The 14352-nt window shown below is 45.0% G+C and overlaps 3 protein-coding genes across 3 annotated transcripts; 2 read left to right on the plus strand and 1 right to left on the minus strand.

Moving 5' to 3' along the window:
- The first annotated feature begins 2 nt into the window (after positions 1–2).
- Positions 3–2368, plus strand: LOC128714800 (nucleolar transcription factor 1-like). The gene is made up of 6 exons (XM_053809680.1): positions 3–78; positions 153–541; positions 618–739; positions 821–1675; positions 1751–1879; positions 1954–2368. The coding sequence occupies exons 1-6, from the start codon at positions 3–5 to the stop codon at positions 2366–2368; spliced, it is 1986 nt and encodes a 661-aa protein (XP_053665655.1).
- A 615-nt stretch (positions 2369–2983) lies between these two features.
- On the plus strand, positions 2984–6299 carry LOC128711882 (ATPase inhibitor mai-2, mitochondrial-like). Its single transcript, XM_053806769.1, has 3 exons — positions 2984–3033; positions 3247–3382; positions 6168–6299. The coding sequence occupies exons 1-3, from the start codon at positions 2984–2986 to the stop codon at positions 6297–6299; spliced, it is 318 nt and encodes a 105-aa protein (XP_053662744.1).
- Positions 6300–13772: 7473 nt separating this feature from the next.
- On the minus strand, positions 13773–14153 carry LOC128711988 (vitelline membrane protein Vm26Ab-like). The gene has a single exon (XM_053806880.1). The coding sequence runs from the start codon at positions 14151–14153 to the stop codon at positions 13773–13775; it is 381 nt and encodes a 126-aa protein (XP_053662855.1).
- Between the last annotated feature and the right edge of the window lie 199 nt (positions 14154–14352).

Below are 14352 nucleotides of genomic sequence, written 5' to 3' on the forward strand. Positions count from 1 at the left end.
CGATGAGAAAACGGTCTCTTTCGGTCGCTTACGACCGTGGTTTACAGTTTGAGCAGATGGCGAACAAGTTCGAAGGAGGTAATGCATACTTCGCCCTGCTGCTAAATAGCGCGTTTAGCACTTTCTAACTAATCGGAACAATTTGTTTACAGTACCTTCCGAGCACGAGCAAGAAAGTGAATCGGAAGAAGAAAACGATGAGGTACTAAACGAATCCGATTGGACGGGTGCCGAATACCAAGCGCTGATGGATGGACTGCGTAAGCTTCTGCCGCGAAAGGACAACAAATCATACAAGGTCGGACTGAGCAAAATAGATTGGGAAAGCGTGGTGATTGATGGCCGAACCGCAGACGATGTAAAAGCGACCACAGAAGGGTTAATCAGAAAAATTCGAAAATATCGCACCCTTAGCGAGATGATCAACGATATACCATCGATCACAAAGAAAGACAAACTTAAAAAACCTTTGACAGCATATAATTTCTACATGAGGGATAGATATCCTCAACTCAAAGAGAAGCACCCTGAAATGCAAAGCGTAAATATCATCACTCTACCATTCGTGATTTTGCAAAGGGTTCACTAACTTGTTTGCGGTTATGGATTGATTTCAGAAAGCAATTTTTGTACTGGTTCAAAAAGAGTACCGCATTTTGTCGGAGAAAAAGAAGAAAAAGTACGAAGCAATGGCCACAGATGCAAAGGAGCTGTTCAAGCAGCAGAAGGAGAAATACTAGTTAGTATACGACTTACAGCCAAATTACGTTTACCACTAAATCTGTAAGATTGTCTTTATTTTATTTATTTTTTCTTTTAGCCGAGATCATCCGGAAGAGTCGAAGAAAGCTAAAAGCAAAATATCAGCAAAGTTACCAAAGAAAAACATGTTCACACCGTTCGATCTGTTCCGAAAAGATAAGCAAACTGAATGTTTAAGTTTAGCAGAATTGCGCGCTCAGTGGAACCAGCTGGAAATCAAGAAGAAATTGAACTACATCCAGCAAGCCTTTAAGTCCCAAACGGAAAACCCGGCCATATCGCTAAAGCTAACCAAGGAGGAACAGTTCATGATTGCGCATGCAAAGGGCAAGCCTGTATCGATAGCAGGCTCAACTAGCGAGTATTATTTGAAAAATTATGCCGAAAGTTTGGATTCGGTTTCGTTGGCCGAATGGCGGAAGCTAAAATTATTAGAATTCAAAAAACTGCCAAAGGTGCGAAAATTGGAGTTGGAAATAGAGTACCGCCAAGCGAAACAAGATTACGTTACAAAATATGAGAACTACATAACGAGCATAACTGACAAAAAAACTCAACAAGCTGAAATCGATCAGTTAAAATCGTTCATCGACAAGAAAATGGATAAAGACGATAGACAGCAATTGCCAGATGAAAATCGTACATTCTGCTCAATGGTTCAAACATCACAGCTGGAGAATGAAATGCTGGAACTACCAATAGCCGAATCGACGCTTGTAACGACTAAAACAAAAAAGGCCAATAATTCTGCCCAACAAAAAAATTTCCCCATTACTGGTAGCCCGAAACCATTAAAATCCATCTTAAAAAGTCCTGTGAAAAAGGATGCGCAACCAGCGGCGCAGACATTTACCAAACCAGCGGTGCCTAAAAGTAAAAGGAAGCATTCGTTGAGCGAAAATGACTCTGACAGGTAAGTGACTGTCGAGGATAACTGCTGGTGATGGTGTGGGTTTTAATGTAACGGCGTATATTGTACCGTTTTCAGCAACTCCGAAAAAAAGAGCAAACGTTCAACAACCTACGCATCGATCGTTGAGCCCGGTATGGGATCTATGGAAAATGGCAATACTTCTGCTGTAGGGAATGCAGTTCAAGAACCTGTGCGACCACCGTCGTAAGTGTCTGCAATGATAATTGTGCAGTCCTTGCATTCATTCATTGACTTATGTATATTTACCTCTTTTCCAGCGACGTAATTAAATATTACATGTTAAACCACTACCTTGGGAAGAAAAAAAATTGCGCTGAGTCGTTTAAAAAACTGTCAGTTAACCAGCAAGAAGCAATGAAAGAGGAAATGCGTTTGGCACAGAGAAAATATTTTAAACAATTACAGAAATTTCTTAAAACCGTACCGCCGAAGGATATTAAAAAATATATCAAAAAGCTGAAACAAGCCCAGGTTGATTTCGACATCGGAAACAGTGTGCTGGATGATTCTGGGGTGCTTTCGGAGAGCGTGGCTAAGAAAACTCCCAAACAGGAACCTCAAACGAGCACCAGTAGCAGCAGTAGCGGCAGCGAAGACGACAGTGCAGACGAAAAATCCAAAAACGATCAAGGCAGTGGTACAGAAGATGAGGAAAGCAGCGAAGAAGAATAGGCTAGCGTAAATGCATTTTGCGACAGTTGGTAGATTTATTTTTACGTGGGTTTCTTTATCGTTCATAGTGAGTACTGCGAGTTATGCTGGAGGTTCTAATTATCCATTTTCTGATATGTTCCGATATTTCCACAAACATTTTTTTTTCTACATTATTACACAAACAGAAATGGACATTGTGTACGTGTAAAATAACGTATTTCTGAACGCCTGTTGTTAACGGAACGTTACTTTAAAAATTGGACTATTGAAAGTTTATTACCTCATAAGTATAAGTATGCTCTACTTTCTTAGAGATTGTTCTATCTTGCTTCCAGTTAAGAGTTGTTTGAATTGTAACGAGTGAAAATGAAGTTTCAACTTTAATAAAGTAATGTACATCAAAGTTTGGATATTTTCGATGTAAGCTTTAAAATATTCATCCGAGCGGTGGTGATATAAATTGCGTCTACCTGTTGCAGTTGCACTTCAGCAAGCAACTGTCAAAAACGTCAAAGTCATCATTGGGTGCGAGTGGTGAGCGGGTGTGCGTATACCACCATTGTGCTGTTGTATCTGATCGTTGTTAGAAGGTCATTTCGTTGTTTAAAAGATTGTCTAAAAGTGCACCGCAAAATGCAATCTCTTCGCAAAACAACTGCATGGATGATTCCCAGTGGAATGAGGTAAATACTATTAGCGCTTCGTACCGTTGTTTGGAATGCGCGAAAGGGCTACTTTGTTCCTATTGCGAGAAGAAATACAAGTGATCAATTCTGTGGGTCTGAAACCCAGCGCTCTAGCTGCCTAGCGCTTATCGGCGTTCTTGCTTATCATTTGGTGAGAATGTCGATAAAGCGGTTCGCTTTTTTCAAATCCATTACGTTATTCCCTTCCAGAATCGCACGCATGAGCGCCGGTGAGATGGGTAGCGGAGCCGGCAAAGGTGGCGGTGGTGGCGGTTCGATCCGTGATGCCGGAGGTTCGTTTGGTAAAATGGAGGTCGCGCATGAGGAAGAATATTTCTACAAGCAGGTACAACAATATAGCACCTGAATGTGAATGTTGACTGCGTGATGGATCGATTATTAACATTGTGGCGACCAGAGCATCGCAAATAGCCAAGACACAAAATAGCGCCACCTAGGCAAAAATGAGGGTACTAAACAAATTGCTAGTTGGGAAGTTTTGCCTGGACACGACGAACACAATCAGTTCTTTGTTCCGAGGTAAAACCCAAACTAGACAACCGGTAAGGCTAGAACAATAAGATCCTTGTTTGTAGGAGAGGAACGAAGGAATACTCGAACAAACGAAAAAAACAGACAGGATCAAACACGAAAGGAGACAGGAAAGTTCGAGACATGGCCAGCACAATATAAAAGCGGTGGCATGTCCGAACGATAAGTTAGTTATCGCTCCGGCCCCCGACGAGGAAGACCTTCTGCGAGTTATCGCTCCGATCTCCGACGAGGAAGACCTTCTGCGAGTTATCGCTCCGGCCTCCGACGAGGAAGACCTTCTGCGAGTTATCGCTCCGATCTCCGACGAGGAAGACCTTCTGCGAGTTATCGCTCCGGTCTCCGACGAAGAAGACCTTCTGCGAGTTATCGCTCCGGTCTCCGACGAAGAAGACCTTCTGCGAGTTATCGCTCCGATCTCCGACGAGGAAGACCTTCTGCGAGTTATCGCTCCGATATTCGACAAGAAAATCCTTCTGCCAGTAATCGTAAAGTAGGGAGGCAAAGTTGTCTGGAACCTAACTCCCAGCAGTTGGAAGGAAGAATAAAAATAGGACCCAACTTCGGTTGGACAGCTCCTAAAACTGGTGACCCCGACGTGATTCCTTCCACCATCAGCCTTCAAACAGGCTTGTTGGGTACCGCACCACTGGCACCGAGGATCAACATGGGTACTGAGGAACCATCCGGTTTCTTTACTCCACGTACGTGTTAGTGTACAGTCTCGATCCGCACAAGCCGCTTCACCCGACATCGTCCCGTACCAACACTGTTGAGTATGACGCTGGCTCTCCGACGCCGACTCGTACACGCCTAGCCTTGTGTCCGTACACGCCGTACCACCTCAAGCCGTTTCACCGCACGATGAACGCAATCATCACGATCGCTGTGAAAGGTGACGATTTCCGAACGCCGCCATTTTCTTTCACCACGTGCTGAACAACGCCACCATAGAAGGACGAACGCAGAAACGAGCGATAACTCCGCAGCCGAGGAACGACACCAGCAGCCACGAAACATCCGGTACCACCTCGTACCAACGCCTCGGCCCGTAAATGCTGCTACCTTACACATCGTCGTGTAACGGCTCATGTCGACAAACACCATCCGTACCGACGCTATCCCGTCCGCACCTTTCCGTAGGACATCATTCCGTTAGACATCATCCCGTTCGACGCCGTTTCGTTACACGTATTCCATCAAATATACAGCGTCCGTCATCCGCAGTGACGCCGTATTAGTGCGCCAAAAAGCACATACGGAGCGCCCCTACACTCAACAAAACTAGACGCTGTAACTTCCCAGGAAACGCTATCCACGCCGTCTTATTGCGTGACGAACGTAGCCACACCATCATCTACTGGTTGTTTTCCTTGCACTGCACAACGACAAACACAACCGCGTTGAGTGTCCTGGGAACGAACGAACTACCATCATCGCTGATGGCACATTGATCCTGAGCCTGACGACATCCATTGGAACCAACCGAATTGGTTTACGATACAACGTTGACGATCATCGACCTGCTGATGGAGTTCCCTGGATTGACCATTCGGTTCCGACACACGACAAACACCGGCACGCGCCTCACGCCCTCTAGATCAACTTTCGGGCCCTCGACCGACTCGCAGCCTCCTGCCCTCATCCACGGGAGCCAACCGTCATAGTCCGCGATACGACGCCAACGATGATCGACCAGCTGAGGGAGTTCTTTGGATCAACCGTTGCCTGATCACATCACCGATGTGCCCGCCTTCATCACGTCGTGACAACCGTCACCCGACCGCATCACCGAGGCTTCGCAACAACCGTTGCCTGATCACATCACCGATGTGCCCGCCTTCATCACGTCGTGACAACCGTCACCCGACCGAATCACCGAGGCTTAGCAACAACCGTTGCCTGATCCCATCATCGATGTGTTATCCTTCGTCGCCACTTCCTGGCGGAATCTTTCGATCGGTGTTTCCTAGTCACACACAGTTTCTGGTAACACCGCTCTAGGAGGGGAGTACTGTGGCGACCAGAGCATCGCAAATAGCCAAGACACAAAATAGCGCCACCTAGGCAAAAATGAGGGTACTAAACAAATTGCTAGTTGGGAAGTTTTGCCTGGACACGACGAACACAATCAGTTCTTTGTTCCGAGGTAAAACCCAAACTAGACAACCGGTAAGGCTAGAACAATAAGATCCTTGTTTGTAGGAGAGGAACGAAGGAATACTCGAACAAACGAAAAAAACAGACAGGATCAAACACGAAAGGAGACAGGAAAGTTCGAGACATGGCCAGCACAATATAAAAGCGGTGGCATGTCCGAACGAAAAGTTAGTTATCGCTCCGGCCCCCGACGAGGAAGACCTTCTTCTAGTTATCGCTCCGATCTCCGACGAGGAAGACCTTCTGCGAGTTATCGCTCCGATATTCGACAAGAAAATCCTTCAGCCAGTAAACGTGTAGTAGGGAAGCAAAGTTGTCTGGGACCTAACTCCCAGCAGTTGGAAGGAAGAATAAAAATAGGACCCAACTTCGGTTGGACAGCTCCTAAAACATCAATCGTTCTTGTGTTGTTTTTTCAGCGCCAGGAACAACTCGCTAAGCTTAAAAAGCAAGCCATTAATCAGGAAGATTTCCACTCGGAATCAATCAAGCATCATGAAGAAGCCATCGCCCGCCATAAGAAAGCTATTGAGCAGCTGAAGAAAAATTAAAAGCGCGTGCCTTTTGCGATCGCTCGATCGAGAGTATCGGTTACATGTGCATCACGAATCCTGGCCCCCGGGTACTTAATGTTGTTTTATGTATTTGCGTGATTAATGAGGGTGTGTAATGTTAAAGTATTATCCCCGTGTTCGTTTCCGATGGTGGTGGGTTGAAGTGTTTTCGGATATGTTAGAATAAATTAGAGATTTCAATGTACACGCTAACCTTGTTGGTCGGTCCTAAACGATACAGCTGCATCGTTTTGTGCAACATTGCACTTCAATAATGTATCGTGAAAGAAAACTCAGAAACAGAGGCCAAAAATCTATTTTTGTCCGTTCCTTACTATCATGCTAAATTATTGAAATTGTCAATCAACGGAGTCTACGTAGTATTGAGATTAACAGCTGCTTTTTCTAGTACGGGAACATGCAAAACAAAAAAGATGCATATGTCTAACGTCCTCTCTAACGAACACACAGACCAGAGCTCTATAAATAGTAAACATTATAACCCATCAGCTAACCCATTTGCTTCGTTGACCTTACGATTCGATTCATTCGTGAAAATTATGATGTTCTACCATTTGCATTAATTTAGCGCTCAACGCCATTCTTTTCTACTAATCCAAACATGTTATATGCATAAAAAATACCCTTTCAGATCAAAGGGGAGTAAAGTTGTTAAACAGCATAAAACAAATTGTTGTTCGCTTATCGCGAAAGTTCTGCCTGGCACAATAACCAACACATTGAGGATAGTTTAGGCAGATTACACCTTCAAGCACCACCGTACGCATTCATTATCATATAATCCACAGTCAAACCACGCTGAAAACTGCCGAAGTTCACGGTTGAATTAATTACTGCCAAAAAATACGACATCTTCCGCCCCCATGGGAGTCTCTAACGAGCCCCGTACGAAGGACACCCGTGAATAGGATAAAATCGCTCAGCCCGTCATTATGATGAGGTAATTGTCCCATTTCTAAATGACCGAATGTCATGGAATTAATTAAAGTTCTAGCCAAATAACCCACCCGCTGTTCTAAATTCCACCTGCAGTGTGAAAATTTGGTTCAACTTGTATCGCATCCAACAGGTTTCAGCGCACTGTTTGATATGTTTCAGGTTACTTATTTTTTAAATGGTTTTGCTTTAAATTGAATTTCTTATATGTTATAACTCAGCTAACCATTTTTTCATTAAAATGACTGTAGCTTGCCACATGCGATGTTGAAGTACGATGTGAGCATAATTTGTCTTCTCCATTACAGTAAAACGGTATATATATATATGAGACCTCGAAACCATTTTATGTCATGCATTTACGCAGCAATCTTCTTATTGGAACGCTTTTCCATCCATTTCTTTTCATCCATTGAAATGCAGCCCCCGTACCAAACGCAACCAAACATGGAAGGAAAACTACACGTAATGCAAGGAAAAACCTCCTTTCTTAGTGGGATAAAGTACGGACACCGTCTTAGGCACAAGGCCACAATAGGAGGGAAAAGGACTTTCTGTTAGATGGACTGACATACTGTCCTTAGAACTACTTTTCCCGTTCTTATCCTTCGGCAGGGGCATTTGAGCATGTGAGGAAATTATGTCAAGTATGTGATGGTATTTAAATAATGCCAGCTTACTCTATTGCCGGGGAGTATTATCTTGGTGTCCATCCATTCGCTGCCAACCAGCAGTTGGAATATTTCGATCGATGCTTTCATACGGAGTAGGTGAACACGTTCACAAGAAACAGGAAACAGTTTATGCACGACCGCTTTTGCTAAATGTGCGAAACTTTCACACACTGTCCTAGGATTATGAATTGTACCGAATGGTTAAAACATTTGTCGCTCAGATGCCCTAATGGAATGCCTATGATTTAGCTATTCTGAACTGGACTGCTCATTGAATAGCTCGATGCTGATTAATCCTAAATCTCTACCACACCACCAAACTGAGGGATAAATCGTATCCACGAAATGGCCCGTTTTCATCAACTTTGTCGATGCAAAACAAATTAAGTAATCGGCCAACAGAGTGTCACGTTATGCGTTTCTACACGAGGGTTCGACCCTCACTTTTTCCGAACGTTCAGATACATCGATTGCATGCATGAAGTCTACGTGCCCTTCTTATTGCACAAACACACACGGTTTTCAGCTCATAAGGGTGATTATTTGTTCCTCGGCTGGTTATAAATGTATTCCTGTCTCTCACACGCTTTGCTTTACAATAACGCTTGATGGAAATACGAGAAAAATCCTCCACTTTTTCTGTATGCACCTTCTGCTGTATCCCTGCGGTACTCGGCGACACGCTTGGCACGTGCAAGAGTTCATTCAACAATGTACAAATAGAGCCATCAGCTTTATTGGTGACTAAACGTGACCGGGAATTCTTCGTGGTCACGATGAGCCGATGGCCGTATGCTGTAGTGGAGGTCTTTGAAACCCGAATTTGCTTCCCCGGCAATTCGGAGTCGCGTTACTTTCTATAGTAAAATCAATTGATTAAAAGAAGGATGATTGGAATGGATGGGTAAATAGCTGCAACTATGTCAACAGTTGCCCTTTCGTCAACGTTCATAAAACATGGCCAAAAAGTTAGAAATTGAAAGCGTTCGTTGTTTTTTAACGGAATGTTAAAATATTAACCACAGCTCATTCAACGATTCCTACCCATCACGTTATCTAACTTCCCATACTTCCTGCCTGATGCAACACGTCATTGCATGTCTGTCTGGCCATCGTTTTGGTGCTCCGTAATTTAATAACGTGGTGTGTAAAAAATGGCCCAAACTCGAATGTGATTAAATTGACGGATGGCACCTCCCTTGGAAATGTAAATTTCCCAGACATGAGCATAAAATGTGTGTAGCCTCGGGTAGGGCGCACCCGTTCGGTAGGGCGGGTGCAATAAACGCACACACACATGCTCCCCCGGAATTACGTCATAATTGTCCTAAAATGTGTGGTGACCCTTATAATGTTTGTCTACGCACAAACACGAACGATGCCACCCTCATTGGTCTTTTTTATACTGTCGTTTTTTTTTTCTTTCTTGTGCTTCTGTGATTTATCCTCCCCAAAGCTGATACGCGCCTTATCCTTATCGGTTCGTTTGTTTCTTTTGTTACTGTTCCTTTCCTAATTTTCTGCTTTGATAATTCTGTATTGCTTTTTTGTATTATTTTCCGTATATCTACTCCGCTTCTTCCGCCTCAATGTGATATCACTTTCTCAGTGTCTACCTGCATTTTTAGGTTTGACCGATGTCTCATCGTAACACACGCTTTTCCAAGCATCCCATAAAGAGACAAAAAAAAAACAGGCGTGGAAAACCCACTGTATGGTGCGTAAATCTGACACTATTTCGACGAGTGACCTAATTCGGTGGAACACGAGACGGTACAAATGATACAGAATAAAACGGAAATTTCCTACACCTAGTGCACCCGCCGAACGGCAGTGGAAAAGCATGGCGTAGGAATGTTTTCCCGGCGCTCGGAGAGATTTTGTTTCTACCCATTCCCATCAACCCATCTAAAACTAGTTGATTACGCGCGCCCTGACAAGATTTGGTGGGGTCACACATTCGCACGAGGCCATCAATTCGACAAACAGGGACGACACACTCATCTGTGTGCAAGGTTTCGGCCGCTCTGTTTGCGTTTTATTATCCTTTTTTGTGTTCGGGCGCCCGTCCTAATCAAATCGATGAACCCTTGCCCCGGGATGATTGATCGGTTTTATTGGGGGAGCCACAAAACAAACCCCGTGTTCCCAGTAATTCGATCTCGATTGTAATTTAATCGTGAATTTATTACAAACGCCAGGGAATTGTTCAGGTTTTGCGCCTCTTCCGCCAATAGTCTGCGGATCGGGATGTTATGCCGCTTGGCACTTTTAGCAAACCAAAGAACCACTCCACCCGCTCCTAGCACAGAATAATAGGCAAGCATTCATTAAAAAGTCACCCTCCACGGCCTTTCGTGGGAGTTCGTACTTCGAACCATAGGCTAGCCGTTGCAACCATCGCTCATTGGGTGTTGGGTTTAATTTTATTATGTCTTCTTTTTTCTCCCCAATTAAGTGCACGCCTTCGCGAACCCTTAAGGACCCGAGTCCCAACAGGATGGGCGAGCTAGTTCTTCCCTAACCACGTGCGATCGTAGCGGTACTAAAGAACTTGCTCGTCCTATCGGCTAGACTGGCTGATGAATGGCTAAATCGGGACGCACGCTCCGAACGGGTCGGGTTCGTTGACCGCTTTTGTGTGCAGGCAGTCAGTCCTGGCGCAAGGATCCGGATTACCTCGGGGTCGTAGCAATGCGATACATTATAAGAACTGGTCGCCCATTTAAACGGTGTTTGCTCCCAATTGCTTCATGCGATTTCGTGCGTCTGGCCGGCGAAGCTTGTGCCCGGTTTCCGTACCCGTTGTGTACACCGGATGTGAAGTTGAACACCAACGGGAAGGCCCTGGCGGACATCATCTTGAGCGGGAAGTGGCAATTCATGGTAGGGAGAATGGCACAAAGGTGCCAAGGGATGACCGCGAACTACATTGACACTGTCGTCGATGATGGATGATGCACCAGTGAACGTAATTTCTGTACAGTTCCTTACTGGCGGCAGTAGTTAGACCCGTGCCCGTATTGCGCTTTTCCTAATGCGTTCACTACAATAGGGATAGTGGGACATTTCGTTGGACATAAAAGTTAACAAGGACCACAAGTAGTGAAAGCCTTAATGGGGAATTATTTCTACTCTGTTCCACTAACGTCGATTGAGATAAAAAGTAAAGATTGAATTTTATAATTTAAACAATTCATTCTCTAGTTGCTATTTTAACCTTCAGCACTCGCCCTTTGTGTTGGCTCTCGAACCAAACCACGGTACATAAGCAGGTCTTATGTATTATTTTGTCGTTCGCACCATAGACAATCGCTTTCCCCGGATGGGGTTGTTTTTTTTTTTTGCTGGTTTCTCGCCACTTCCCACCAGTCCCATCCCATCGGCACTAGCCTTTTAATCTCATTCCACCGGCAATAACGCGGTGCAATTATAAACTGGTGGGCAACGCCGGCATGCTCCATGCTCTGACGTTCCCGACGGCAAACGTCCTGTAGATGCTCGTCCACGTGCTCTTCGCTGCTAAATGCACTCCATCAAAAGAGTAGATTCCATTCCGAGAGGAGGCAGGACATCCGTGTGAGTTCACAATTGTGCCACAGGAGGGTTCTTCTTCAGATCTCCTTCTAGTCAGTGATGCCCGATATTATCATTCCATTTGTACCGTCATTTTCAGTCCCTTTTTGTGTTTTTTTCCAACTGCCAAGGTTCTGTAGTTGTTGTATATCGTGGTTCTACGCTGTCCATCCACCATAGATGGATTGGAAAATTGTTCGCATGGCATATTGGTTTTCGTGCCGAGGTCGTTTAGATTCGCGCCGCGTACCTGGCCGGCATTGTTTGTGCGCACCTGCGGATTAAATGATGTCCGCTGGATGTGATATCCTGTCACCAGTTGATTGCGACCACATCCCGGTCCATTCCATTCGGTGTATGAAGCTCACTGCTAACATATTACCATCAATCCCGGGCGAGGAAGTTCACTTAACTGTCCCATCATATCTTATTTGCTTCACCGTGGCCGTACAAAAGGATAGCGGAGACGGTTCCCGTTCACCAGGACCATGATGGCGCATACTTCCTTTCAAACACCTTGCGCAACACACGATTGAGGATGCTGCTGGGTGGCCTTTTACCGCAAGAAAGAGCGAGCAATGGCGATAGCCACAAGTGTGTCCGCACAGCGCGACAAAAGGATGATAATATCCGGTGGCAAGTTCTAACCGCACGGAACGTACCGTGCATAATTATATGGGTATGAATATTAAATATGAGAATTGCTGGCATTTCTTGAAGTATTCTTCTCGGCGCTTGCTTTGAGGCACGCGTCGATGGAAATGCCAATTCGTGCACTTGTGGCCACCGGGCTCTGGTACAAAGCGCCCAGGAATTTCTCCACAGAAATACCCACCGGGCGGGCTGGGCTTGCGTGCTAAGAAACGGATAAGAAAATATCACCAAAGTGAGCCCCAGCATCTAACCACTGCTTTCCCAATTCCTTCCACTTTAAACAATCGGCTAACCCAAAGAGATGATTTGGAGCAGAAGGATGGTATGAAAATAGCGAAATAACTGTACCGGAGGAATTCCGATCGGTGTACGCCATTCGAATGATGGATGACAGATGACCGACCTTTTATGCGGTTTTACCTCGTATATGCCATTTGCATAATCTTCCTGCGCAATGTCTTTCGCAGGACAAAGTGTCTCGGCATCGTTATGAAGGTAATCGTTATCTCAGCTTATTACTTCACCTTTTTAGCACAGTTCGTGAAGTTATCGATTGGTTTTACTGTCTTACTGCGAGTGCTATCAGCATGAAGTTGTGCCGATAGTTAGTACGCTGGTAATTCGATACGTTATGCCATCTTTAGTATAATTAAATCGTATCTGTACTGATTACCTCACCTTATACTGAGCATCACCTGAAGGCCATATCGGATGTTGTATAAATAATTAATTATTGCACATTCACTGGACTCTTCACTCTTCACTGGAGTCCTCTACATTCGGACCTATACACCGGATCACCTCCCATCTGTGCCGTGCCCAATCGGTCACAAAAAAAATCTTTAAAAAAGTGATAATTGTAGTGTAGTTATCAACAACGGAATTATGCGGTGTGTAGCATGAAGAGAACTATTTGTACTCCAATTTAAAGATTCTCCGAAACTCCGCTGATACTCCGATTTGACCAATAAAGTCGAGCGCTCCTGCAATACTGCATGGAATGCCTTCGTTAAAGTGGCTATTTTTGATTCTCCTACCAGAAACTGTTGTTATTCTAGAGAAGAGCCAAGAAAGAAAGTTTACCTAGAAGTGAAAAGGGAATATATTTTCTTACCGTGACACAAACAGCACTCTGCAGCTTACCAGTCCAAATGAAACTGAGCAATTTGATGACCATTCTATTGCATCATAAAATGTGGGTATGTGTTCTTCCAATCGTCCAATTGTTACTCCAAGATACTTAAAGAGGCTTTACTACTTCCGGTCGCAATTCCAATGAATACACTTGCTTCCGGCATCCTTTAGGAACGAATGACGAAGAACAAACGTAAATCTTGTCGCTTTTTCCATCTTCGATGGGCTGGACACTTCAAAGCATTATTGAATGTCACTAGGACAGAGGTCAATGGAAAGAAAAAGACTCCGGAAGGCCAAGTTATGAACATCATAGAAGACGGTTGGATGACGTATTTTCTTTCCAATTGAACAGAAAAAGAAATTTTCTCCTGGTTAGGGAGAATGACGACCTGGTTGATATGCTTAATGGTTCGATGGTAATTATTTACAACAAACGATCGGGTTTGGCGTTATGGCGTGTAGTCCTGTTGCCTTACAGCACATACGGGTAGTACGAGGCGTAGTTCGCAGCGGTGTACGCAGCCGCGAAGGGAGCACTGTACGCAGCGGCCACTGGTGCCGTAGTATAGGCGGCAGCAACTGGTGAGCTGTAGGCGGTGTAAGCGGCGGCCACTGGAGCGGTATAGGCGGCAGCCACTGGAGCGGTATAGGCAGCGGCCACTGGAGCAGTATAAGCCGCCGAGACAACAGCCGGTGCAGTGTATGCAGCGGCCACTCCGTTGTAGTTTCTGGCAAAGACCTGCGAGCTCTGGGCAGTCACGACACCCGGGGCAGCAACGACAGCTGCCGTCAGGGGCTTACCGGCGGCGCAGGCAACGGCGATGGCCACGAAAATGATCACTTTGGCGAACATATTGAGATGGTTTTGTTTGGTAAGTTTGGTAAGAAACTTAATGCTGATCGTTTGCTGGATGTGTGAACTGTGTGTCGTTTGTTGGCGGCGGTAGCCACATTTATACTCGATTAATTTTTACCATCGGTGTAAAATAAAGCGCTAAGACCCGAAATATTGTACCCAGCCAGTGGTGAGGGAACCGAACGTATGTATCGCG

The sequence above is a fragment of the Anopheles marshallii genome, chromosome 3 (genome assembly GCF_943734725.1).
Source record: "Anopheles marshallii chromosome 3, idAnoMarsDA_429_01, whole genome shotgun sequence".
In the NCBI taxonomy this organism is placed as follows: Eukaryota; Metazoa; Arthropoda; class Insecta; order Diptera; family Culicidae; genus Anopheles; species Anopheles marshallii.